This window comes from Pongo pygmaeus, chromosome 16 (assembly GCF_028885625.2).
Source record: "Pongo pygmaeus isolate AG05252 chromosome 16, NHGRI_mPonPyg2-v2.0_pri, whole genome shotgun sequence".
NCBI lineage: Eukaryota > Metazoa > Chordata > Mammalia > Primates > Hominidae > Pongo > Pongo pygmaeus.
In genome coordinates this window covers 46,907,556-46,934,715 of record NC_072389.2, presented here as the reverse complement: position 1 = coordinate 46,934,715, position 27,160 = coordinate 46,907,556, and the positions used below count along the sequence as shown (strand labels likewise).

Below are 27,160 nucleotides of genomic sequence, written 5' to 3'. Positions count from 1 at the left end.
TTCAAGACCAGCCTAGGCAACATGGTGAAACCCCGTCTCTACTAAAATACAAAAAAATTAGCTGGGCACCTATAATCCCAGCTACTCAGGAGGCTGGGGCAGGAGAATCATTTGAACCCAGGAGGTGGAGGTTGCAGTGAGCTGAGACCATGCCACTGCACTCCAGCCTGAGCAACAGCGCAAGAGAACAGAAAACTGGCACCATCCAGTATCTGACTACTGGCATACGTCTGAAATTGGCACAAGTCTAGTGACATCTACAAATGTTTAACATGTACACACTGTCACAGCAATTCCACTTTTAATAGCCTATTCTGAACATGGATGTTCATCACCGTACAGTTTATAATAAATTAAACCCAAAAAGGCTAACTATCCAGCCAAAGGGATTATAACAACATGAAGCCATTAAAACTAACATTATAAATTAGATCTACAATCGTTGATGTGGAAAGCAGAACATGACGTTATGATGGAACATACACTGAAATATTAATCATCATCTCTGATTGAAATGAGCACAGAGCAACAGGAAATGTAAACATAAATTGCCAAAAAAAAGGAGTATTAATCCCCTGATAAATTAAGAAACTTGTTTCAATTATACGGTAAAATAATTTCAATACATTTGAACAAAATACGAAGATATAACAGAAACGGAAAAAATCAATAATGAAATAATATGTAACTTGGGTCTACATCTACATCATATTTTATCCTCTCCCACCAAAAAAAACCCCAATTGTCAACACAGTACATGATGTTCAGCTTTACCACACCCCTACTTTGTCCCCAAATCTCCAACCAGGACCAGAGGGTTTTTTGCAAACTTCTCCTTTTAGAAAATATGATGCATTATATGGATCACCTACAGTCTTTCCAAGGAACGTACGTGTGTCTACCTGTGTGTGTGTGCACATGCGCACAATCCAGAAAATGGAAGAAACTCAAAGGTCAAGGGCATTCTAGAAAACCAAGTAACAGTATGATTTAAATTTAGCACAAAAAAGCAATTCTCAGAGAACAATTCAACTTTAAAAAGGTGTGTGTTTGTGTGCATCTCAGACAGCCAGTCAGAAAGAGCATGTAAGGATAATAAGAAGTCTCAAAGCTCTTATTGGATAATTGATCGGGATTAAGGTAGGTTGTATTATTCTAAAATAACCATACTTTTCCAAAAACTGATATGGCACAGTTTTAATTCTCAATTAATACTCACTGTATTCTAGCTTCTTTCTCTTCTTTTTCTCTTTCAATTGTTCCTCTTCCTCCCTGATTCCTTCTTCTTCTTCCCTTGTCTCCTCTCCCAGAGTATCATAAAATACTGGATCTCGATGGGCAGCCTTCCTCTGAAAATGCTTAGTTTTGGATCCTCCTTTAACAAGTACAACTTTTCTTTTCAAACAAGTACAACCAAACATGCAGTCTGGTCGGCGGCAGTGAGCAGGTTGGCGCTTCTCCAAAGCTAGACTGGAACATACACAACCCAGTCGACAGAAGTCATTGTTGCAGGGAGGGGCTCGTTTCCTTATGATTGTGTGGATAGGTTTAGTTTTGAGGGATGCCTAAAGTCAAAGTAGAAAATTGTAATTCCACTAAACCATCCCTTTACACCACCAACAACTTATGGTCATACACTGGACTGCACTACTCTCTGATTTTAAGTACTAACAGCACAGGACTAATGCAGATTCAAAGGACAGAACATGAATATAACCAGGGCTCTAAGCAATCTGCCATTCTAATGCTTAGTACAGACAATTATGGGCAAAACTATCAAGGATGGATTTATTTTCAATATAAATTATACATAATGTTCTAAGGCAAAGATTAACAAAGGTTGAGACTCATGGGCCAAATCTAGCCTGTGTCATAAAGTTTCACTGGAATGCAGCCAGGCTAATTCATACACATACCGTCTGAAGAACCACAACAGCAGAGTTCGGTAACTGCTATAGAGAGTGTATGGTATGCAAAGCCTTAAATATTTACTATTTGGCCCTTTCCAGAAAAAGTTTGCTGGTCCCTATTGTAGGGTAATTAATAAAAAAAAAATAGGACAATACATAAATAAAAGTCTTTATGAAGGATTAATAATGAATAAAATAATCTGCATTTAGTTCCAACATCTGATGATCTTTAGTTCCAGAATTCAGTCATAGAATTACAAAATGGAAAGTAAAAAAAGTAATGATGAAGGCCAGGCGCAGTGGCTCATGCTTGTAATCCTAGCACTTTGGGAGGCCGAGGCAGGCAGATAGCTTGAGCCCAGGAGTTTGAGACCAGCCTGGATAACATGGCAAAACCCCGTTTGTGTTTTTAATATAATATAAAAAATTAGCCAGGTGTGGTGGTGCACACCTATAGGCCCCAGCTACTCAGGAGGCTAAGGTGGGAGGATCACAGTGAGCTGTGATCATGCCACTGAACTCCAGCCTGGGCAACAAGAGTGAGACACTGTCTCAAAAATAAATAAATAAATAAATAAATGTGCTGTGGCATCATTTCACATGCACCAGAGGCTGCTAAGATAGGTACATCATCAATAGATCAAAAATTCCTTCCTGCATCCCTTGCCATAAAACTTTTAAAATATAAAAATAAAAATAAATAAGTGAAAAATTATTAATACAAAATTTCACAAAAGATCAAGGTTTCTCTCCACAGGTTTTTAATTTTCAATTTCCTGGGATTTAGTATCTTTTAAAAGCATAATTTTCAGGCCGGGCGTGGTGACTCATGCCTGTAATCCCAGCATTTTGGGAGGTGAGACAGGTGGATCACCTAAGGTCAGGAGCTCGAGACCAGTCTAGCTAACATGGCGAAAACGTGTCTCTACTAAAAATACAAAAATTAGCCAGGTGCAGTGGCATGTGCCTATAGTCCCAGCTACTCGAGAGGCTGAGGCAGGAGAATAGCTTGAACCCAGGAGGCAGAGGTTGCAGTGAGCTGAGATCCTGCCACTGCACTCCAGCCTGGGCAACAGAGTGAGACTCCATCTCAAAAAATAAAAAATAAAAGCACAATTTTCAAAGTTGTTTTAACAAGATCAGCAAATGTACTTGCCCATATGTTGGAAAATGAAATCACAGATTTTCAGAATGGTCAGCTGCCTTTATACAGGAGAGAGAGGTTATTCAAAAGTGCAATTGTACTGTCTCTCTCTGATGGCAGGAGAAATCTACACCTGAGTATCTAGTTGGTAAAGAACAAATGGGGAAGACATAGACTTAGTTCCCATGAAGGTTCTAAATGCTAAAAACTAGCTGATCACCCTGCCAAAAAGTACCATTCCCATTTCCCCTCACTAACCTCGCTGTTTCTAGCCAAGCACTAATATACCTCCAGAAAACAGCAGCTACTTACTTGGGCTGTAAGTAGAGTTGTTAAGGATACATCTGCTCGCTCTTCTGTGATGTATGTCCTTGGTTTTCCTTCCCAAAGTGCACAGTCTTCCAGGTCCATTAGCTTCACCTGAGATTTAGACAAGCCTGGAGGGCGACTTCCCTGTTGCTGTTGCTGCTGCTGCTGCTGTGCCTGCCGCAAACTAATCTGCTTTGGAAATATATTTTCATCCAAAGTTGGCACAACAAAGTTATTCGCCTGATTTTCTGAGATGATGCCTGAAGAATTCTTGGTAACCTTATCTCCTAGAATCATATGAGAGTACTTCTGCTTTGGTGAAACAGGGTATGGTAAAATGGATTTATAAGATGATTTAGCTCGGCCACTGAAAGTTGCCTGTCTGTTTTGAGACTTTGCCTTTCGAGAGGCAGGGGGTACAGAATGAGGTTTCAAAGAATAAGAGGTAGAAGGGGAAATAGTAGATTGCTTCTTTAGTACACTATCAAGTGTTCGTACATAGCTGGTACTCTTAGTGGGAAGCTGGTACACCACAGGAGATGTGGGAGCATTAGAAGAGAAACCTATGCTTGTTTCCATCAGCTTGCCTTCATTTTCCAAGTATTCATCTAGCTTATCACTACAGAAAGCAGAACGATTTTTCAGTGAACTTTCTGAATTTCCACCTAGAAATAAGAAAACATAAAATGCTTAAAGAAATCTAGGACAGATTTATGAATCTCCATAAAAACACTAAAAAAGGCCAAGAATATTGAGCTACAAGATAGTGAATCTTCTAAACTATCCCTCAGCTGGGCACAGTGACTCCCACCTGTAATCCCAGTACTTTGGCAGGAAGAAGCAAAAGGATCGCTAGAGGCTAGGAGTTCAAGACCAGCCTAAGTAACATAGCAAGGACCCTGTCTCTAAAAACATAAATAAATTTTTAAAAATAAATACATTAATAAATAAACTATCCCTCCTCAGAAAGAAAAAATAAATAAAACCAAGTGAAGAGAATGAGTCTCAGATACTAATGACATTAAAATCCATTCTCTAGTCTCGGGCACTAAAAACATTAAAATCCATTCTCTAAAATTATTTCTTACTCTAAAACTATCACATTATATTATTTATTGAGGCACTAATTCTTACAAAGTGCTAACAATGTATTTAACCTAAGAATCTTCAATCTTTGACAACCTTTGACCTGATTAAAGAGACCAAAGATAAGTAAAAACGTAACAGGGAGCCTGTGCACAGTGGCTCACTCTTGCAATCCCAGCGCTTTGGGAGGCTGAGGCAGGCAGTTCACCTGAGGTCGGGAGTTCGAGACCAGCCTGACCAACACGGAGAAAACCAGTCTCTACTGAAAATACAAAATTAGCTGAGCATGGTGGCACATGCCTGCAATCCCAGATACTCAGGAGGCTGAGGCAGGAGAATTGCTTGAACCCGAGACGGGGAGGTTGCGGTGAGCCGAGATCACGCCATTGCACTCCAGCTGGGCAACAAGAGCAAAACTCCATCTCAAAAAAAAGAAAAAGAAAAAAAAACACATAACAGGGGAAAAAAAAAAAAAGAAATTAAAGCAGGCCTCAACAGAATGCCAAAAGATTATTTATGAGAGTGAGACTGAGCACGGGGGCTCATGCCTGTAATCCCGGCACTTAGTGAGGCCAAGGCGGGCAGATTTCTTGAGCTCAGGAGTTCAAGACCAGACTGGGCAACACCACAAACCCCAGCTCTACAAAAACTTAGCCAGGCATGGTGGCGCACACCTGTGGTCACAGCTATTCTGGAGGCTGAGCAGGGAGAATCACTTGAGCCCAGGAGGTCAAGGCTGCAGTGAGCTGAGATTGGACCACTGCACTCCAACCTGGACAATGGAGCAAGACCCCGTCTTTAAAAAGCAAGGGAGAAAGACTGGAATGCCTGGAGTGTGATACAAAACATTAGAGAAGAAGGATGACCACAAAAAGAGGGGTGTAAAATTTAGTTGGGTTTTTGTTTGTTTGTTTGAGACATGGTCTCACTCTGTCACTCAGGCTGGAGTGCAGTGGTGTGATCTTGGCTCACTGTAGCCTCAACCTCCCTGGGCTCAAGTGATCCTCCCACCTCAGCCCCGCAAGTAGCTCGGACTACAGGAATGCGCCACCACATCTGGCTGTTTTTGCATTTTTTGTAGAGAGGGGTTTTCACCATGTTGCCCAGGCTGGTCTCGAATTCCTGAGCTCAGGCAATCCGCTTGCTTCGGCCTCCCAAAGTGCTGGGAGATTACAGGCATGAGCCACCATGCCCAACCACAAAATTTAGTTTTTAAGAAACAAAAAAATTAAGTAGAGAGACACGAATTACATTGTTATAAACACTGTGAAAAGACTAAAAGGTGAGAAAAGTATTTTGGAAAACTGGCATATTTATCTGGTTAAATTGCAAACGAATGCAGAGAACAAGGAAAAGCGCTAAGAATGGAGACCAAGAAGGATACAGTCAAAATGCTTGGATTAGAAGTTTAGTTTGAAGTATAAGACTATAGGAAATCACTATACAACTCTGAAATATACAGTTCTAAACTAATGCTTAACAATGTTTTTTGTAACTGCAGAAACAGAAATAACAGAAATGCTGTTAAAAAGGCTGCAGCAATTATTTAAGCCTGACTGAACCTCAGGGTTGTGACTACAGGAAAACGGGTAGCAGACAGAAAACAGCAAGACAAGTATTTTCAGTTCATTTTAAACCATGGAAGGCTTGGGCGCGGCAGCTCACGCCTGTAATCCCAGCACTTTGGGAGGCTGAGGCGGACAGATCACCTGAGGTCAGGAGTTCCAGACCAGCCTGGCCAACATGGTGAAGCCCTGTATCTACTAAAAATACAAAAAATTAGCCAGCCGTGGTGGCACATGCCTGTAGTCCCAGCTGTAAGGGAGGCTGAGGCAGGAGAATCTCTTGAACCTGGGAGGTGGAGGTTGCAGTGAGCCAATATCGCACCATCGCACTCCAGCCTGGGCAACAAGAGCAAAACTCAGTCTCAACAACAACAACAAAAAACCCATGGCGAGAAGGAATGAAGAAAAACAACCAAGACTTACTTTTAACAAAAGGTTTTTGGCTACATGCTTCAGAACATTTACAAAATTTTTAAAAACTAATTACCTTCATTCCTAGATGCAGAAGCACTATGAAATTTTCCCCTCCATCCCTTGATCTTAGTGAAATCATTGGTTTTCCCTGTCCTAGAAACAAAGGGAAATCCCGTATCTATAAAAGAAAAAGTCAAACAGATGACCAAAATTCTAGCAGGCCAATATTATGGACCTAATTTATTAATAAAACTTTAATTTCGTAAGTGTATAAATCACTTATCAAAACTATAACAGACAAAAGATCTATCTTAGACTAATGTTAAATGTCACCAATAAAGGTAGCTTTTTACTTACATTACAAATAACGTAAACTTCAAGAAAAATAGTGTTTGACTTTACAAATGTTACATACTCACCAGGAGAGGCAGGGTTGGTTCCTGTAAGGTTCCAAAAAGGAAAGCTAGTAGCTGGAGCCAAAGGTAACTGTACTCCCAAGTATTTAAGATCAATGCTCATTGTTGGATCCACTGAATTCAATTTTAAGCCCACTAAAAGAAAAAAGGAAATCATATTTCCATAGATTAATCACAAATCATATTATCTCCCTTCTTTCTTTGTTTTTAACTTGTGCCTGGGAGATGGTGGGGGGGTAAGGTTGAGAGAGAAAGGAGATAGTGAAGAACAAAAACAATGAAAAAAACAAACTGTAGCAGATTCAATTTAAGATGGCCCCATGATCCATGACATCTAGTATTACACATTTGTATAACCCCCCTCACCCCGAATATGGTAGGCAGGGCCTGTAATTTGTTTCTAATCAATAAAATGTGGTAAGGGAGATGCGACGTGCATGATAATGTGCATGTGATAACACAAGTTATCCATCTGCTGGAGCTGCAATGAAATAAATTTTGCCAACGAGCTGAGGGAAACTGGAAGCAGATCCCTCTCCAACCAAGTCTCTGAGAAACCAGGCCTGGCCAATATTTTGACTGTAGCCTTGTGAGACCCTAAGCAGAGGACTCAACTAAGCTATGCCCAGACTGCTGACACACAGCAACTGTGATACAGTAAATATACCGTTTTAAGTTGCTAAGTTTGTGATAATTTATTAAGCAAGGTAACTAATTAAAAAACAGCAAAATTCAGATCTCTTGTGCTTTAACTCTTTGTGGTCCAGAGACTGTCTAAGGCCTCTATTACAAACTTACCATAGACTAAGCTGCTGGCCTGATTATGGCTACTGGTTCTCTAGTTCTTATTAATGACATTTATGGTTAATCAAACCCAAAAATATTATGACTTCCTTATTTATGGGTTAAGAGGCAATCTTTTGGGAAGGTATTTAACTTAAATTTTAATAAAACTGAAGCCAAAAGAAGTTCAAATGAAGTGTTAATTATCGGCCGGGCCTGGTGGCTCACACTTGCAATCCCAGCACTTTGGGAGGCCAAGGCAGACAGATCACTTGAGGTCAGGAGTTCGAGACCAGCCTGGCCAACATAGTGAAACCTCATCTCTACTACAAGTACAAAATTAGCCAGGTGTGGTGGCGTGTGCCTGTAGCTACTCAGGAGGCTGAGGCAGGAGAATCACTTGAACCTGGGAGACAGAGGTTGCAATGAGCCGAGATCATGCCACTGCACTCCAGCCTGGGAGACAGAGTAAGACTCTATCTCAAAAAAAAAAAAAAAAAAAAAAAGCTAAGCGTTAAGTATCATAGTAAAGCCATTAAAAGTCACAGGTATAAGTTTCCAGTAAAAAGCTCACGTAGTGCTGGTTCTCTAACAGGTAAAGACATTAGGTAGGTTATGAACCCCATGTACCCTATACATAAAATCTATCTGAACAAAAGATGGCAAGCCAGGCACTGTGGCGTGCACCTGTAGGCCCAACTACTTAGAAAGCTGAGGTGGGAAGACCACATCTCTTTAAAAAAAAAAAAGCTATTTTGTTTTAGTTTGCAATTCCAGTTCTTTAACATATCTTTATTGTATTATATATTTATTCATTTTTTTTTTTTTTTTTTGAGACAGAGTCTCACTCTGTTGCACTCTGTTGCCCAGACTAGAGTGCAATGGTGTAATCTCGCCTCACTGCAACCTCCGCCTTCCGGGTTCAAGAGATTCTCCTGCCTCAGCCTCCCAAGTAGCTGGGATTACAGGCGTGTGCCACCAGGCCCGGCTAATTTTTGTATTTTTAGTAGAGACGGGGTTTCACCATGTTGGTCAGGCTGGTCTCGAACTCCTGACCTCGTAATCCGCCCGCCTCGGCCTCCCAAAGTGCTGGGATTACAGGCCTGAGCCACCGCACCCGGCCCGTATTACATATTTATTGTATTTAATCACACAATATGATTAAAACATCAATCAAATAAAACATTCTTTCCTCATGTTCCCAATCAACTACGGGAAATATAGGATAATGAGTAAAAACAATGATTTCTAATCTTGTCTTTACTACTTTTTAATTGTATGACTTGGGCTAAACTTCTCTTCAGTTTTCTCAACAGTAAAATGAACACCAATCCACCACATTCAGTTGTATGCTTTGAGAATCTACTGCACTTTCTCTGTAAAGCAGATGGTCTCAGAAAGATAAAAGACATTTTGCAGGCCTGGCATTTCAGCTCACACCTGTAGTCCCTGCACTTTGGGAGGCCAAAGCGTAAGGACTGCTTGAGCCAGGAAGTTCAAGATGAGTCTGGGCAACAGGGTAAGACCCCATTTCTACAAAAAAATTTAAAAATTAGCTGGGTGTAATGGCACGTGCCTGTGATCCAGCTACTCAGAAGACTGAGGTGGGAGGACTGCTGGAGCCCAGGAGGTTGAGGGTACTGCAAGCCATGATCGTGCCACTGCACTCTAGCCTGGGCAAAAAAGCAAAATCCTGTCTTGAAAAAAAAAAAAAGACCTCAAGAAGCTTTAGTGTTATGTTTTCCCAACTGACTTTTAGTAGGTAGCATAGGGTAAATAAGTCCCTATGACAGGTAAACAAAAAGAAATCTGAGGCTGGGCATGGTGGCTCACACCTGTAATCCCAGCACTTTGGGAAGTCGAGGTGGGCAGATCACCTGAGGTCATGCAAGAAAATCCTTCGCCAAGTAACAGACACCTGAGACCTAGACTCAGCTGATTTCATATGAAATGGGCATAAAAACTTTGGCTTGCAGAAAATAATATAGCTGAATAATTCATAGAAAGCATATTGTGAAAAACCTATTATCTTTTTATATTTGTATTCAACCAGAGCCTACTTAGACCTAAAATCTTGTCTACATATGTCAGTTTAAACTATACTTCTAAATAGTTTTGCTTCATTTCACCATATTAGAAGCTACTTCTTAAAAATGTGTTATAATGTCATTACAAAAAAAGACTCATAAAGATAAAGCCGAAAAGAGATAACCTTTAGATTCAAGTAAAGGCAGATTCACCTACAATAAGATATAGCCAAAAATGCCGACTGCTAGCTAAATCCACTGAAATACAAAAGTACACTCAAGATGTTTATAGTTCTATAAACACCTATATAAGTAGTAAACACAGAATAGAAAAGCACATATATTATAAGGAAAACTCCAGCTAATCACTAATTTGTTTTGTTTTGTTTTTGAGACGGAGCCTTGCTCTGTCACCCAGGCTGTAGTGCAGCGGCACGATCTCCGCTCACTGCAAGCTCCGCCTCCTGGGTTCACGCCATTCTCCTGTTTCAGCCTCCCCAGCAGCTGGGACTACAGGCGCCCGCCACCACTCTCGGCTAATTTTTTGTATTTTTAGTAGAGACAGGGTTTCACCATGTTACCAGGATGGTCTCGATCTCCTGACCTAGTGATCCGCCCACCTCGGCCTCCCAAAGTGCTGGGAATACAGGCGTGAGCCACCGTGCCCGGCCGCTAATCACTAATTTAATATAACATTCAGAATTTTTTTTTTTTACTGCAGGGCACCATGGCTCACACTTGTAATTCCAGCTACTTGGGAGGATGGGCTGAAGCCAGGAGTTTGAGACAAGCCTAGGCAAAACTGGGAGACCCTATCTCTAAAAAAAAATATTTTAAGGAAAAATAAAGCATTTTTATTAAATTACTAAAAAAGGAAGAGGACCAGAGTTCTTGAAATATTGTCATTACTCATAAAGGAAATTAACATTAAAACCGGCCAGACATAATGGCTCATGCCTATAATCCCACCACTTCAGGAGGCCAAGGCGGGCAGATCTCTTGAGCTGAAGAGTTCGAGACCAGCCTGAGCAACATGGCAAAACCCCATCTCTACAAAAAAATACAAAAAAAAGTTAGCCAGGTGTGGTGGCATGTGCTTGTAGTCCCAGCTACTTGGGGGGCTGACATGGGATCACTGGGGCTCAGGAGGTCGAGACTGCAGTGAGCCATGTTCACGCCACTGCACTACAGCCTAGGCTGGGTGACAAAGCGAGACTCTGTCTCAAAAACAACAACCAAAAACCAAAACAAAACATTAAAACTGACAAGAGTCCATACTGATAAGTGAATTTTTTATTTTTATTTTTTGAGACAGTCTCACTCTGTTGCCCAGGCTGGAGTGCAGTGGCAGGATCTCCACTCACTGCAACCTCCGCCTCCCAGTTTCAAGCAATTCTCCTGCCTCAGCCTCCCGAGTAACTGGGATTACAGATGCACACCACCACACCCAGCTAATTTTGTATTTTTAGTAGAGATGGAGTTTCACCTAAGTGAATTTTTTAAAAAGAAGAATAGATAAATCTCTGGTGCAAAATAACTACAAATAACTTATATAGATAGGCTACACTCAAGGAGGTACAATATAACTTCTTGCACATTAAGTGTGAGCTAAGCATAATGACTTCCTTCCAAAAAGTACAATATGGAGAGAAAGGGAGGGTGGGGACGGGGTGGGGTAACTTCACAGTGAATAAACTGACAATATCTCAGCCAGGTGATCAAGGTCAACATCAGTAGTGCTAAATCATGTTTAATGTATGTACTCTTGATATGATGAGATGATAAGTCTCAACTGAGGGACATCTATAAAAATACCTGACTCTTCAAAACTGTCAAGGTCATTAAACATAAAATCTGAGAAACCGTCACAACCAGGAAGATCCTAAGGAGACATCACTACTAAAAGTACTGTGGTATCCTGAATGGGATCCTAGATGCAAAAAAAAGGACATTGGGTAAAAACTAAGGAAATCTGAATAAAGTATGAACTTTGAATATTAATATATCAGTACTGGTTCACTAACTGTAACAAATGTACCAATCTAATGTTAGATATTAATATTCTGAATACTGAGAGAAATTCTGGATACTGAGAGAATTAGGAATGGGGGAAAAAAACAGGAATTCTCTGCACTGTGTTCTTAATTTTTCTATAAATCTAAAACTCTTCTATATAAAGCTTTAAAAACTGACAATAATTGATTTCGTAGCAATGAAGGAGAAATGCTTTGAACACACTTTTAAAATGCAAAGACAGACGATAATTTCAGATAAGCTAACAGACTTAAAAAGCAGACCAAAGTAGATATAGTAAATATAGTATAGCAAACAAAAATATAGTACCACGGAAAGAAAAATTAAGAACCTTATTTTATTTTTAAGTAAAACTACCAACAACAATAAAACATTTTCCCAGGCTTAATCAACACTGCTTTCCCAATTTTAAAGCAAATTCAAAAAGCTTTTCTAGTTTTTCAAGGGTTTTCAGCTCAGAAGAAGTTTAATTGCTATTTTCTAAATAATGAAATTATAGTTAATAGCAGGACAAAGAAATATGACATTAAGTTGAAATTCAACAGATTATTTCAAGAATCAAATTTTAGAGATGAGCCTAGAATACTTTCATTATCTTCAGAGCCCTAGGATTGGCATCACCCAGTTACTACAAATATTTAGCCAAATTAACTTACTCTTTAGAAACTGTTTAAGTCCAGCTTTTTTTTTTTTTTGAGACAATGTCTCACTGTGTCGCCCAGGCTGGAGTGTGGTGGCACCATCTCGGCTCACTGCAAGCTCCGCCTCCCGGGTTCAAGTGATTCTCCTGCCTCAGCCCCCCAAGTAGGTGCTCACCACCACACCTGGTTAATTTTTTGTATTTTTAGTAGAGACGGGGTTTCACCATGTTGGCCAGGCTAGTCTCGAACTCCCGACCTCAATTGATCCACCCGCCTTGGCCTCTCAAAGTGCTGGGATTACAGGCTTGAGCCACCGAGCCTGGCCCAAGTATGGCTTTTTAAAGGAAGCCAAGGTTACGGAGAAAAATATGCTAAAATAAAATAGAGGAAAAAAACCCAAAACAGGACTCCACTTCACACATTGAAAAGTAAGTACCAGACAGATTACAGATTTAATTGTTTTTCAAAAAAACAAAACTATGTCAGCATGTAGTTGAATAAATTTTAAAAACTTTAGGATTAAATACAAACTTGCATCAAATGTAGAATCTATAAAGAAGGTGAAAAGTAATAGCTCACAGACATGTTTTGTTTGGCTGTGTTTTTAAAGCTTTGAGTTAGGTGCCCAAAAAACTATTAGCTGCCACCACTTCAGAGACATCACATAGCCACTCCAGCTTCTACTGAACTATGAGCAGACCTGAGAATTTTGGGCCCATTTTTCCATATGACAACGATCCACTGATGCAGCTGTCCCTTTAGAAGAAGTGCCTGTACTCTACCCAATCAGAGTCCAACTCTACCCCCCAAATTCAGGCTAATTTCACTATATATGTTACCTAGTCAGTTTCCATAAACACTGGCCTTTGAACACCCCATTCCATTAAGGAAAAGATTACAAATTTGACTAAGATGTCTATAAAAGAAAGAAAAACAGTCAAAGCTTAGGCAACCAGCAAATACTAGGCAAATAAACCAGAGCAAAAGGACCAGCTGCAAGCACTGAATATATTTAACTCTAGAACTAAGATTTATAAAATGTGGGGGATTAAGTTAAAAGAACACAATATAAATGTCATAATATTTCTACATTATCAAGAAAATAACAAAAAAAATGGAAGTGGAAAAGGGAGAAGACAGGTTAAGTTAAAGATAGGGAGAAATGAAGAAAGGAAAAGAGGAGAAAAAAGATAGGGAGAAATAACATAATATTATTTAAATAAAATAGCAGAAGCTAAAGCTGACAATAAACAGCAGCAAATGTTATCTGCAAGATTGCTATGATGCAACTGTCCATTACAATCCACAGCAATCAGCCCACATTGATTGACTGAAACTGGGATCTGCACACTTTTAAGATCGCACTGTCACACAAGCTGCCTTCCATTAAAACAAAAATTCTTCAAGTAGTACCATTTGATTTAGAAACGGAATGACCAGCATATAAATCTTTTGTTTGATAACTTATAATGTTTAGACTCTCAGGTAAATGAACTACTTATAGTGTAAATAGTCTAGACACCCTTCTGAAAATTAATGAGTCAAAAATTCAAAAAACTACTCCAAGATGCGTATCTAAAATCAAAGATATTTGTAAGAAACTAAAAATTGGGGGATGGCCTAAAATTTTTCATTACATCCCAAAACAGGAAAATTGGTAGTGATCATGATGTTAATAACCATAGTAGATATGTTTTTTTAAAGATTAAGCAACATAATCAAGGTCAAGATAATGCATTACAATAAAATAAAGATAAAAATGAAAACTGCAGCCATAAATAAGAATGAGTTCATGCCCTTTGCAAGGACATGGATGAAGCTGGAAGCCATCATTCTCTGCAAACTAACATAGGAACAGAAAACCAAACACTGCATGTTTTCACTCGTAAGTGGGAGATGAACAACAAGAACACATGGATGCAAGGAGGGGAACATCACACAACAGAGCCTGACAGTGGGGAGGGAGAGCACTAGGACAAGCACCTAATGCATGCGGGGCTTAAAACCTAGACGACAGGTTGATAGGTGCAGGAAACCACCATAGCACATGTATAGCTATGTAACCTGCACATTCTGCACATGTATCCCAGAACTTAAAGTAAAATTAAAAAAAAAAAAGATAATGAAAATTTTAAATTAACTTCCCAGTAGTACATCAAATATATAAAATAGATGTTTGCAGCCAAAACACGAGACAGAAAAGTATTCTACTGTTTACACACCTAAATATACTACTAAAGGACAAAGAAGACCCTTCCTCCAAAATTATAAAAACAAACACATAATTGGGAGGCCGAGGCGGGCGGATCACAAGGTCAGGAGATCGAGACCATCCTGGCTAACATGGTGAAACCCTGTCTCTACTAAAAATACAAAAAAATTAGCCAGGCGCGGTGGCAGGCGCCTGTGGTCCCAGCTACTCGGGAGGCTGAGGCAGGAGAATGGCGTGAACCCAGGAGGCGGAGCTTGTAGTGAGCAGAGATTGCACCACTGCACTCCAGCCGCCTAGGCGACAGAGCGAGACTCTGTCTCAAACAAACACACACACACATAAACAAAAGCAACCAAATTAAGATGAGAAATGGGAAGGGGAGAATACCAGGTTATAAGAATGAACAAAAAAAAAATCACTTGCTTTACCATGATACATTTTTCTCTTACATAAGATATTAGGATAAAGAAGATCTAGACATGGTTTTTAAACTAAAGGGAAGAATTATGGAGACAGAGAAGAGAAAAATATGCAAACTGAAAGAGGTGCTGAAAGAAATGAAATCAAGGCTAGAAAGAAAGAGGAAAAAACAGAAAAAAAGAGATGAGAAAGAGAGAGGAAAAAGAGGAGAAACAGTAGGGAAGAAAGAAAAAAGAAAACAAAAAAAAAAAGAAGTCGCTAGTCTATTACCTTCTTGAAGACCAGGATGTATCACCTGCTTGTGCCGCAAAGACTTCAAATCTTCTATCAATTCCTTTTCCAACTGGGAAATTCTTGCTCTGTAACCTACTCCCAAAATAAATAGTAATAAAATAAGCTACCGTACACTACAGACAAATGAATGTTGCATGTTTCATTGCTGGAGCCCAAACCACAAATACAACTCTTTTTATACTATTTTATAATACCTGAGTCATTTGTGGTTGATGCCTGGAGACTAGAAGATTCTTCTGTTGTCCCATCAACTGCATGAATGTCTAGAGCTTCCTACACATCAAAAAAAAAAAAAAAAAAGTTCATATTGCTTCTGAAAACTTAAATGTAAAACAGGATTAAAAAAAAAAACTTAAAGACCAGAAGGAAAATATCTCCATGCCTACAGTTACACTAAAATCGGCAGAATAGGAGCAATTTTTTCATACTTTTTGATATTTTCTAAGTGTTCTACATTAATATTACTTTAATAATCAGAAAGGGGAAAACGGGAAGTAAAAAAATGTGAATATGATGTCATACTGAGTTAACTGACCTCAAAGTATATGCCAATTTGCAAGTTCACTTCTCAGAGCCTATATTCAGATAGCTTAGTCAGCTAACAAGAAGGGAGGAAAAGAACAAGTAGAAGGGATTCAACATCCATCATCTGTGAGTCAATTAAGAAAGACGGCCTGGCACAGTGGCTCACACCTATAATCCCAGCACTTTGGGAGGCCGAGGCAGGTGGATCACAAGGTCAGGAGATTGAGACCATCCTGGCCACATGGTGAAACCCTGTCTCTACTAAAATAAAAAAAATAGCTGGGCATGGAGATGCACGCCTGTAGTCCCAGCTACTCGGGAGGCTGAGGCAGGGGAACTGCTTGAACCCGGGAGACAGAGGTTGCAGTGAGCCAAGATTGTGCCACTGCACTCCAGCTGGTGATAGAGCAAGATTCTATCTGAAAAAAAAAAAAAAAAAAAGAGGCCAGGCGCGGTGGCTCATGCTTGTAATTCCAGCACTTTGGGAGGCTGAGGCAGGAGGATCACGAGGCCAGGACATCGAGACCATCCTGGCTAATACGGTGAAACCCCGTCTCAACTAAAAATACAAAAAAAATTAGCCGGGCATGGTGGCGAGCACCTGTACTCCCAGCTACTCGGGAGTCTGAGGCAGGGGAATGGCGAGAACACAGGAGGCGGAGCTTGCAGTGAGCCGAGACTGCGCTACTGCACTCCAGCATGAGCCACAGACCGAGACTCTGTCTCAAAAAATAAAAAATAAAAAAATAAAGACTAGGCTTCTATAAAAATTTCAAAGAAAAATAATCTGGTTGAAGAGTCAGAGTGGAATAAAGAAACTTCAATGTGTAAGACAGGAGAGTTAAGATGACTGTTAATATTTGGTTCTCCAATGGTACTGTACTACTACTACTGAAAACCAGGGCTGGGAGTGGTGGCTCACGCATGTAATCCCAGCACTTTGGGAGGCTGAAGCAGGCAGACTGCTGGAGGCCAGAAGTTCGAAACCAGCTGGCCAACATGGCAAAACCCCGTCTCTACCAAAATTACAAAAATTAGCTGGGTGTGGTGGCACATGCCTGTAATCCCAGCTACTCGTGAGGCTGGGGCACGAGAATGGCTTGAACCCGGGAGACGGAGATTGCAGTGAGCTGAGATCGCACCACTGAACTCCAGCCTGGGCAACAGAGCAAGACTCTGTCTCAAAAAAAAAAAAAAGAAAAAGAAAAGAAAACCAGGAGGTAAAAGAAATGGAGTGTCACCAAAGAGTTAGTAAATATTTCATGTATTTTTAGTCCTTTCCAAAATCCATAATGATGAAAATTCCAGTAAGACCCGAAGATTTTTTTTAACACAGCTATGCAAAAATCATAAACTGAAATCTAAGCAAGACAATTTTTTAAGTCTATTCAAATGAAGTATCTTAAGTTATTCCTATTAACTAAACCAAACATTTTGGAGACACTTCCCTCCCAACTCCACCCCCCCATACACCCTCACAAATAGATGTCACAAAACTAGATTCTAAATCGAGTTAGTTACAAGCCAGTATACAATTCAAGTATGACTAATTAGCCTTAAAGAATCCTGAAAATTACAATCTTACCTTTGATTCAAAGGAAACAAAGAGAACACCATCCACATCTTCCAGATCAGGCTTCACATCTGGAAAGGTACTCCCAGGGCCTACAGGTGTATTCTTTGTAGAAATTAAAGACTTTCCTGTGTTCTTAGGTGGTCGTCCTGCCTTACAGAGTTTCAATTTTCGTGGCCTTCCTCTTTTTCCAGGGACATTTGGAGAGGCATTCTGATTAGCATTCACTACCTTTGCGGCTGTTGCAATCTTAAGCATAGTTGTTCTCTTTCTGCCCAAGTCCTCTTTTCCTGAAAGTGAGTCTCCAACTGAACTCTTTGAACCGTCAAGTATTCTTTCTGTGCTAATGCTGTCAGATATATCAGGATATTTCCACTGAGGCTCTTTCAGTAAGGGATATTTTTGTACCACTCTGAGATCTGGTGAATGTTTTCTAAGACCATTTTCTGATTCCTTGCCTAAGCAGAAGGCAGTCTCATTGGAATTTTCAATGTATGTAGGCAAATATTCCAATTCTGCCAACATAGAAGATTTATCCTTTCGAGATGTGGAAAGCATGTTATCAGGGAGTTCAGAAATCTTCACTGTGCTTCTGGTGACAGCACAGGGCTCCAGATAGACTACTGGCATCTTTCCAGTGTCTAATTTGAACATTTTAGCTTTAGCAACACCTGATGGGCTGCTTGGAAGCCATTTAGAAGATAGATGGTCAGCTTCTGGGTTGTCAACTTTATTGTGCCTCTTCAGCTGTTTCTCTAGTATAGGATCATCATCACTGTTTGAGTATACATCCGTCTCTTCATCTGTCTCTTCCTGTTTCACAGTGACCCCTTCTGGGCACTCACCAAGTTCGTAGTCATAATCATCTAGAGGTTCCTCTTTAATAACAACATTGAAGCTTCCATTCTGGTCTAATGGTGAGGCTACACGGGAGTCATCTTCAAAACTGCTGGCAATAAGACTGGAGAGAGAGAGGGGAAAGGGATTTTAAAAGTACAAAATGATCCATTAACAAGACTTAAAGAGAAAAAAAAAAAAAGATGTTAGGAATCCAAGTAACATCAGATTTCTTGAGCCATTCCTCAAAAACACTCAAAAACTCTAAAAATCCACATGGTGATTAACAACCCTGTAAAGCGAACACACATCCATCACAACTAAGAACTGCAACACACACCGGAAAGGGCCATTAAACTGCCAGCTGATATTTTCCTGTATGTTTGAGATTAAATTCACATAACATAAAACATAATATTGCAGCAATTTTAGAGTATACAATTCACTGGTTTTTAGTATAGTCATGATGTTGCCAAATGATTTTTCAACTTTAAAACTGAAAAACTCACTTTCAATATAAAGAATTCACCACTAATTCTTCCAAAATAAAAGATAGGGAGTTAAAGGCAAATATGTATGACCCAGATATATTGTGTATTATTCATCAGAAAACAACACAAACATCTAGTTTCCCCCTCCTCCCAATCATCCATTGAAAGCCTAAGAACTGTACCAATGTATCTTGAGAATATGGTAGAAATAAAAAATTGGGTTAAGATTCCATGTAACAGAAGCGATGGCTCACGCCTGTAATCCCAATACTTTGGGAGGCCGAGGCAGGCGGATCACAAGGCCAAGAGATTGAGACCATTCTGGCCAACATGGTGAAACCCCATCTCTACTAAAAATACAAAAATTAGCTCGGCGTGGTAGCACATGCCAGTAGTCCCAGATACTCGAGAGGCTGAGGCAGAATAATCGCTTGAACCCGGGAGGCGGAGGTTGCAGTGAGCCGAGATTGTGCCACTGCACTCCAGCCTGGCAACAGAGCAAGACCCTGTGTCAAAAAAGAAAAAAAAAAAAGATTCCACATAAAGTAATGCCTGGAATTAGAATTCTCAGACTCAGAAATTCTAAAACTGCACCTCTCATTTCCCCCCACCTCAAAATATCCATAACAAGTCAACATGTTAGCAGCACAGGAAAGCAGGATGAAAACAGCTTTGAGAAAAACTATACACACTATATACATTCACTAACAAACAACATGTAACAAAGGATTGTGGGCATTTTTTTTTAATAGTTCAAAGCCTATAACTGAAAATAGCATTTATAGCCAGGCATGGTGGCACACGCCTGTAGTACCAGCTATTCAGAAGACTGAGGTGCCAGGACTGCTTGTGCCCAGGAGTTCGAGGCTGCAGTGAGCTACAATCGCACCACTGAATTAAAGCCTGGGGCCGGGCGCGGTGGCTCACGCCTGTAATCCCAGTACTTTGGGAGGCCGAGGCGGGTGGATCACAAGGTCAGGAGATCGAGACCATCCTGGCTAACACGGTGAAACCTCGTCTCTACTAAAAATACAAAAAATCAGCTGGGCGTGGTGGTGGGCACCTGTAGTCCCAGCTACTCGAGAGGCTGAGGCAGGAGAATGGCATGAACCTGGGAGACGGAGCTTGCAGTGAGCCGAGATCACGCCACTGCACTCCAGCCTGGGCGACAGAGCAAGACTCCATCTCAAAAAAAAAAAAAGAAAAAAAGCCTGGGCAACAGAGCAGGACGCCTCCTCTAAAATAAATAAACAAAAATTTTAAAATTTCAAAAATAAGAAAATAGCATTTACACAACTAAAATATTTTCTTCTGATCAGTCACTTTTTTTTTCCCTGAGATGGGGTCTTGATCTGTCGCCCAGGCTGGAGTACAGTGGCAATCTCCACCTCCAAGGTTCAAACAATTCTCCTGCCTTGGCCTCCCGAACAGCTGTGATTATAGGTATGCACCAACACGCCTGGCTAATTTTTGTATTTTTAGTAGAGATAGGGTTTTACCATGTTGGCCAGGCTGGTCTTAAACTCCTAACCTCATGATCTGCCCACCTCGGCCTCCCAAAGTGTTGGGATTACAGGCGTGAGCCACCACGCCCGGCCCAGTCACTTTTTAAAAAGTTAGGTAGGTAGGTTTCCATTAATAGTGTGAAATAGCTCAGAGCAGACTGACCCTCCTCCACTTAGAACTAGAAAAGTTACACTAAACAGTTTTGTCCCCCCAGAATATTTCTTAAAATCTATTTGAAGATATCAAAAAGCCAGCAAGGCAGTGATTTGAGGGGCAAAATCACAAGAAAAGGCAATAAAATTAAATACCCCCAATAATAGAGACACTTTCACATCCATTACTTTTATTACTGAATTTATCTTCCTAAAATATTGAACTATATTGACGTTACTTGCCTGTCCAAAAGCATTTCAAAGGCTTCTGAAACTAAAGAAAAAAGTATAAATATCTGGGATGCTTTTCTAAGCCCAATATAATTTATCCTCAGCCATTTCAGCCTCATCTTAAACAATAACCTGCAGTATACTCCATAGGATCCAATCACACAGAAAATATTACATTACTGTCTCTGTCCAATAAAATACCATTTTCAACACCAAGCCATCATTAATGAAGCACAATTTTTTTTCACTACTTGCTAACCCAGTGTCTTCATAAAACTTTATAAAACTTAAAATAGGCACAAGCAACCACTACATGAATGTGTAGTTACTTGTTCCTTGCACAATTTCTACTTAAGATTTTAACCTTACTTGAAAATCCTCCAATAGAAGCTGGGTGTGGTGGCTCATGCCTGTAATCCTAACACTTTGGGAGGCCGAGGCAGGCAGATTGCCTGAGCTCAGGAGTTTGAGACCACTCTGGGGACAACATGGTAAAAACCCATCTCTACTAAAATATTTTTTAAAAAATTGGCTGAGCGCGGTGGCTCATGCCTATAATCCTAGCACTTTGGGAGGCTGATGCGAGCGGATTACCTGAGGTCAGGAGTTCAACATGGTAAAACCCCGTCTCTACTAAAAATACAAAACATTAGCTGGGTGCAGTGGCGCACACCTGTAATCCCAGCTACTCAGGAGGCTGAGGCTGGAAAATCGCTTGAAACCAGGAGGCAGAGGTTGCAGTGAGCCGAGATCACGCCACGCACTCCAGCCTGGGTGACAGAGTGAGACTCTGTCTCAAAAAAAGAAAAAAAGAAAAAGGAAATCCTCCAATGGAAGATTTCCACCTCCAGTTAGAATGTGGAAGATCACAAAAGATCATCACTTTTGCCATAACAATGAGAAAACACTAAATAAATTATTTTTCTTACAAGATACTGAAGACCTCTAGACATAAATAAGTCTAAATGAAGTGAATTACAGAAGAGGACCAGCCTTCTCTAGGTGACTGGAGATAGCTACTGCTTTCAACCCTAAGCAGCATTTGCACTGCGTGAAGATACAGTAAGGAGAGAAAAAAGCAACTATAGGCAAAGGATCTTTGCAAAAACAGAGAAACCAACTTTTAATGCCTGAGCATGGGCAGAATCTCGAGGACCCCAAATAGAAAACTAGTCCTTACTGCTGTCCAATTATCACCCCCCTCCAGAAGACTTCTGCAGAATAAACAGCAGTGCCGCAGAAAGGCTGGCCTGGAAATAAGAGAACATGTAGTCTACCAATGCTTAGATCCTAAGGTCCTGCCAGGGATAGGAGACCAACCACTCCTCCCTTGACACAGCTGAAACGAGAGGTGAGCTGAAATTTACTAAAATAGGAAGCCACTTGAAATCACCTAGACTGAAGGACAGAGAAACAAACAAAACAAAACAAAACAAAAAGTGTCAGAGATCTCTGGGACAACATGAAATGATCTAACATACTAGTAACTGCCCTGCCAAAAAGACAAGAGAAATAAAGTGAAGAAATACTTGAAGAGAAAATGAACAAAAATCTTCCAAAAGCAAAAGATTTTAACCCACAGATCCAAGAAGCTCAGTAAGCAACAACGGGGACAAATAGAAGGGGAAAGAAAGAAAAGTCATATCTAGACACATCAAGGTCAGGCTGCTGAAAATGAAAGATGAAGAGAAAAATACTGAAAGCAGCAGAGGGAAAAACAGACATTACACTGGAGGAACAACAAAGATAACAGCAGACTGACCAGTGACTCAATGGAAACTACGTAAGTCAGAAGACAATATACTTTACCCCTCATCATGAAGTGTTGAAAGAAAAACTCCCAACCTAATGTTCTATACCTACCAAAAGAAGGCTTTAAAATTGAAGACATTTTCAGACAGCTGAGATCATTCAGATTGCATAAAAATACTCCTCAGCTCACAAACACGACAAATGTATCAGTTCTTGCCACTTCTACTTACTTGTACTAGAGATTCTATCAGGATGATTACGCAAGAAAAAGAAATAAAAGGCATCCAGATTGTAGAGGAAAAAGCAAAACTATCTCTATTCACAGGTAAATGATCTTGTATATGGAAAATACTAAAGAATCCACTGAAAAACTATTAGAACTAATAAATCAGTTTAGCAAGATTCCAGGATCCAAGACACACACACACACACAAATTGTTTTTCTACAAACTAGCAATGAATGTCAAAAGTGAAATGAGAAAGTAATTCCATTTTACAATAGCATCAACAAGAATAAAATATTTAGGAATAAATTTAACAAAAGAAGTTTAAGAATTATACATGGAAAACTATAAAACATTGTTGAAACAAATTAAAGACCAAAATAAATAGAAAAATATCCCACGTTTATGGACAAAAAATATTTCATATTGGTAAAACAGCAATAATCCCTAAAGAGATCTACAAATTCAATGCAATATCTACCAAAACCCCATCTGTGATTTTTTTTTTCAGAAAGTGACAAACTGACCCTAAAATTCACATGAAAATGCAAGGGATCCACCAAAAAAAAAAAAAAGCAATCTTGAAAATTAGAAACAAAGTTCTCAGAGGACTCACACTTCCAGGTTTCAGCTTAGTACAAAGCTACAGTAATTAAGACAGTGTGTCTATTAGTTTGGTTTGGTTTTGAGACAAGGTCCCACTGTGTCACCTAGGCTAGAGTGCAATGGTGCAATCATACCTCACTCCAACCTCAAACTCCTGGAAACAAGTGATCCTCCCACTTTAGCCTCTTGAGTAGCTGGGACTACAGACACATACCACCACACCACTCAGCTATTATTTTTATTTTCTTGTAGAGACAGGTTCTCTTTAGTAGAGACAGGGTTTCACCATGTTGGCCAGGCTGGTCTCAAACTCCTGGCCTCAAGCTATCCTCCTGCCTTGGCCTCCCAAAGTGCTGAGATTATAAGCATAATCCACTGTGCCCAGTCAACAGTGTGATACTGATGTTAAGACTAGATATACAGATCAACTAACAGAATTGAGAGTCCAGAAATAAATGCCCACATTTATGTCAACTGATTCAATTGCCAAGGTGCCAAGACAATTCAATAGAGGAAAGAATGGTCTTTTCAACACAAAAAAACTGTTCACGCAAAGACTTGTACACAAATGTTCACAGCAACATTATTCGTAACAGCCAAAAACTGAAAACCTTATGGTCCAACTGAGGAATAAATAAAATGTGGTAATGTCCACACAATAAAATATTATTTGACAATAAAAAGAAACGAAGTACAGATACATGCTACACATGGATGAACCTTAAAAACATCAAGCTAAGTAAAACAAGCCAGGCACAAAAGACCACATATTAAATGATTCCATTTATATAAAATATCCAAAACAGGCAAATCTACAGAGACAGAGACAGGTGGTTGTGTTGGATTGGGTGGAGCTGGGGAGTGGTTGAGGGAAAATGGGAAGTTACTTTAATGGGTTTTCTTTCTGGGGTGCTAGGAATGTCCTAAAACTGACTGCAGCACTGAAGTAATGGTTGCACAATCCTGTGAATATATTAAAAACCATTGAACTCTACACTTTCAGTTGGTGGGTTAATTTTATGTAGATTTTATTGCATGTGAATTATATCTCAATTTTTAAAGTTTTTAAAACATAACTATTAAAGGAAGTTCTTCAGACTGTTAGAAAATGAAACAATATGGGCCAGGTGTGGTGGCTGAGGCCGAGGTGGACAGATCACTTGAGGCCAGGGGTTCAAGACCAGCCTGGCCTACATGGCAAAACCTTGTCTCTACTAAAAATACAAAAATTAGCTGGGTGTGGTGGTGCACACCTGTAGTCCCAGCTACTCGGGAGGCTGAAGCAGGAAAATCACCTGAGCCTGATAGGCAGAGGTTGCAGTGAGCTGAGATCACATCACTGCACTCCAGCCTGGGTGACAGAGTGAGACTCTATCTCAAAAAAAAAAAAAAAAAAAAAGAAAGAAAAAGAAAATGAACCAAAATAAACACAGATCTGGAAACAGATGAAAATAAATAAATATGTAAATATAAAAGACTTTTCTTATATTATTTAAATGACTACTGACTTTTTTTATTTTTAAGGAGAGAAGGAGAGAGGGAAAGAGGAGAAAGAGAGAGAGAGAAAGAAAGGGAGAGAAGGAGAAAGGGAGAAAGGAAGGGAGGAAGGAGAAGGGAGAAGAGAGGGAAAGAGGTAGGGAGAGAAAGGAAGAGGGAGGGAGGGTAAGGGAAGGCAAGAGAGGATGACAGCGAGCCACAGAGAGAGGGAGAGGGCACACACCGACTACTGACTGTTAAAGCAAATAAAGTAACAAGGTTTAGAGGCTTATATCACATAGAAGGACATCAAATATAACTGCATTAGCAGTTCATTATTCAAATTATATTCAATAAATTAAGGATGCACATTGTAATCCATATAACCACCGCTATATACTGAATTGTGTCCCCCACTAAATTCGTATGTGGAAGCCCAAACAGGGCTTTAGGAGAAAATTAGGGTTAAAAGAGGTTTTAAGGGTAGGACTCTAATCCAACAGGATGGTGGGCTTATAAGAACAGGAAGAGAGACATCCCCCACTCCCCCCACGTGTGGACATAATAAGAAAGCAGCTATATATGTATACAAGCCAAGACGAGACATGAGAAACCAAACCCTACCAGAACTTTGATCTTGGACTTTCTAGCCTCCAGAACTGTGAAAAAAATAAAACTTCTGTTGCTTAAACCAGCCAATCTATGATATTTTGTTATGGCAGCCTGAGTAGACAAATGCAACCACTAAAAAAAATTACAAAGAGGTAATTTTTATATAAATGGAATTTGAAAAGCTCAATCCACACAAAAACAGGGAAAGATAAACAGATAAGAGAAGCAGGAAATAGCAAGATGACATGGTTAAAACTCAGCTACATAAGCAATGGCATTAAATGTAAATGAACAAAACAGTCCAATTAAAAGCCAAAGGTTATAACAGTGGATAAAGAAACAAGTCCAACTATAAGCTATTTAAAAGAGTCGCAATGTAAATTCAAGGAAGAAGAATTAAAGTACAAGGAGGGAAAAAGATAAACCATGCAAAAACTTATTAGAAGGAAACCAATATGGTTTAACAACATCAAACAAAGTAGACTTTAAAATAAGGAGTTTTAGGCCGGGCACAGTGGCTCACGCATGTAATCTCAGCACTTTGGTAGGCAGGTGGATCACCTGAGCTCAGGAGTTCAAGACCAGCCTGGGCAACACAGTGAAACCCCATCTCTACTAAAATACAAAAAATTAGCTGGGCATGGCAGTGTGTGCCAGTAATCCCAGCTACTCAGGAAGCTGAGGCAGGAGAATCGCTTTAACCTGGGAGGCAGATGTTGCAGTGAGCCGACATCGCGCCACTGCACTCCAGCCTCAGTGACAGAGCAAGACTCCATCTCAAAATAAAATAAAGAGTTTTATCAGAGATAAAGAGGCACATAATTAAAACTTTATGAGTTCAATTCACCAAGAAAATGTCAACAACCCTAAAAGTATATGTACCTAATCATATAGCTTCAAAATATTTGAAGCAAAAATCTATAGTACCAAAAAGAGAAACAGACAAATCCACAAATATAGTGGGAGATTTTAACCCATCTTTCTCAGTAACTGACATTAAAAAAACCAGGAAACAGAAGAACTCAATAACACTATCAATCAAACTTACTTGATAAGCCTTTATAGAACATTATATCCAACAACTGTACAATACATCCTTTTCAAGTATACATGAAGTATCAATCAGAAACAGATCACATGCTAGACAATAAAGCAAACCCTTGATAATTTCCAAAGGTTTTAAGCCATATGTTCTTTGACAACAACGGAATCAAACTACAAATCAGTAACAAACTTATCAACTCAACATACCAAATGTGTAGAATGTACCTAAAGTAGTGCTCAAGAGTCAAATGTATAGTTTAAAATACATATAAATGAAAAAGTCTAAAATCAATTATGTAAGACAGGAGTTGATAATTTTTTTCTGTAAAGGGCTAAACAGTAAAAATTTTAGGCTTTGCAGTCCATACAGTCTCTATTGCAACTACTCAAGCTACAGACAATACATAAACAAAATAAAATACAAATACAAAAGACAAGCATGACTGTCTTCCAAAAAATAGGACACTGAAATTTGAACTTTAATTTTCACATCACAAATAACTATTTTTTTGTTTTTTTCCCCATCACTGAAAACTGTTAAAAATCATTCTTGGCTTACAAGCCAAGTAAAAACCAAGGGTAGGCACATATGATCCATGGGTCTTAGTCCACCAAACCCTAATCTAAGGCAAATTAAACCAAAAACAAGTAGAACAAAGGAGTTAATGATGAGAGAAAAATCAATGAAATAGAAAAAAACTTGAAGTCATGATTTGAATTCTGCCAACAAGAAAACTCTGTGGCTTCACTGATAAATTCTATCAAATACATAATAAAAAAAAAAAAACAGCAATCTTGCATAAACTCAGCACATACAGAAAACAGAACACTTTGCAACGTGTTTTATGAGGTAACCATAACCCTACTGCTAACACA

At 39.6% G+C, this 27,160-nt stretch overlaps 1 protein-coding gene across 28 annotated transcripts in view; it reads right to left on the bottom strand.

Annotated features, from left to right (window-relative positions):
• The window catches only part of MGA (MAX dimerization protein MGA), a 157,393-nt gene that overhangs the window by 54,986 nt on the left and 75,247 nt on the right, over window positions 1-27,160 (bottom strand). For 27 of the 28 annotated variants that reach the window (XM_063652597.1, XM_063652600.1, XM_063652601.1 and 24 more), the window contains 7 exons: window positions 17,366-18,314; window positions 15,450-15,528; window positions 15,232-15,327; window positions 6,848-6,979; window positions 6,502-6,606; window positions 3,367-4,028; window positions 1,220-1,565 (listed from right to left, as the gene is read on the bottom strand). In XM_063652597.1, coding sequence (XP_063508667.1) covers window positions 1,220-1,565; window positions 3,367-4,028; window positions 6,502-6,606; window positions 6,848-6,979; window positions 15,232-15,327; window positions 15,450-15,528; window positions 17,366-18,314 — 2,369 coding nt within the window. Of the gene's footprint in view, window positions 1-1,219; window positions 1,566-3,366; window positions 4,029-6,501; window positions 6,607-6,847; window positions 6,980-15,231; window positions 15,328-15,449; window positions 15,529-17,365; window positions 18,315-27,160 lie in introns of those variants that run through there. The other variant, XM_054451815.2, reaches the window with a different exon arrangement.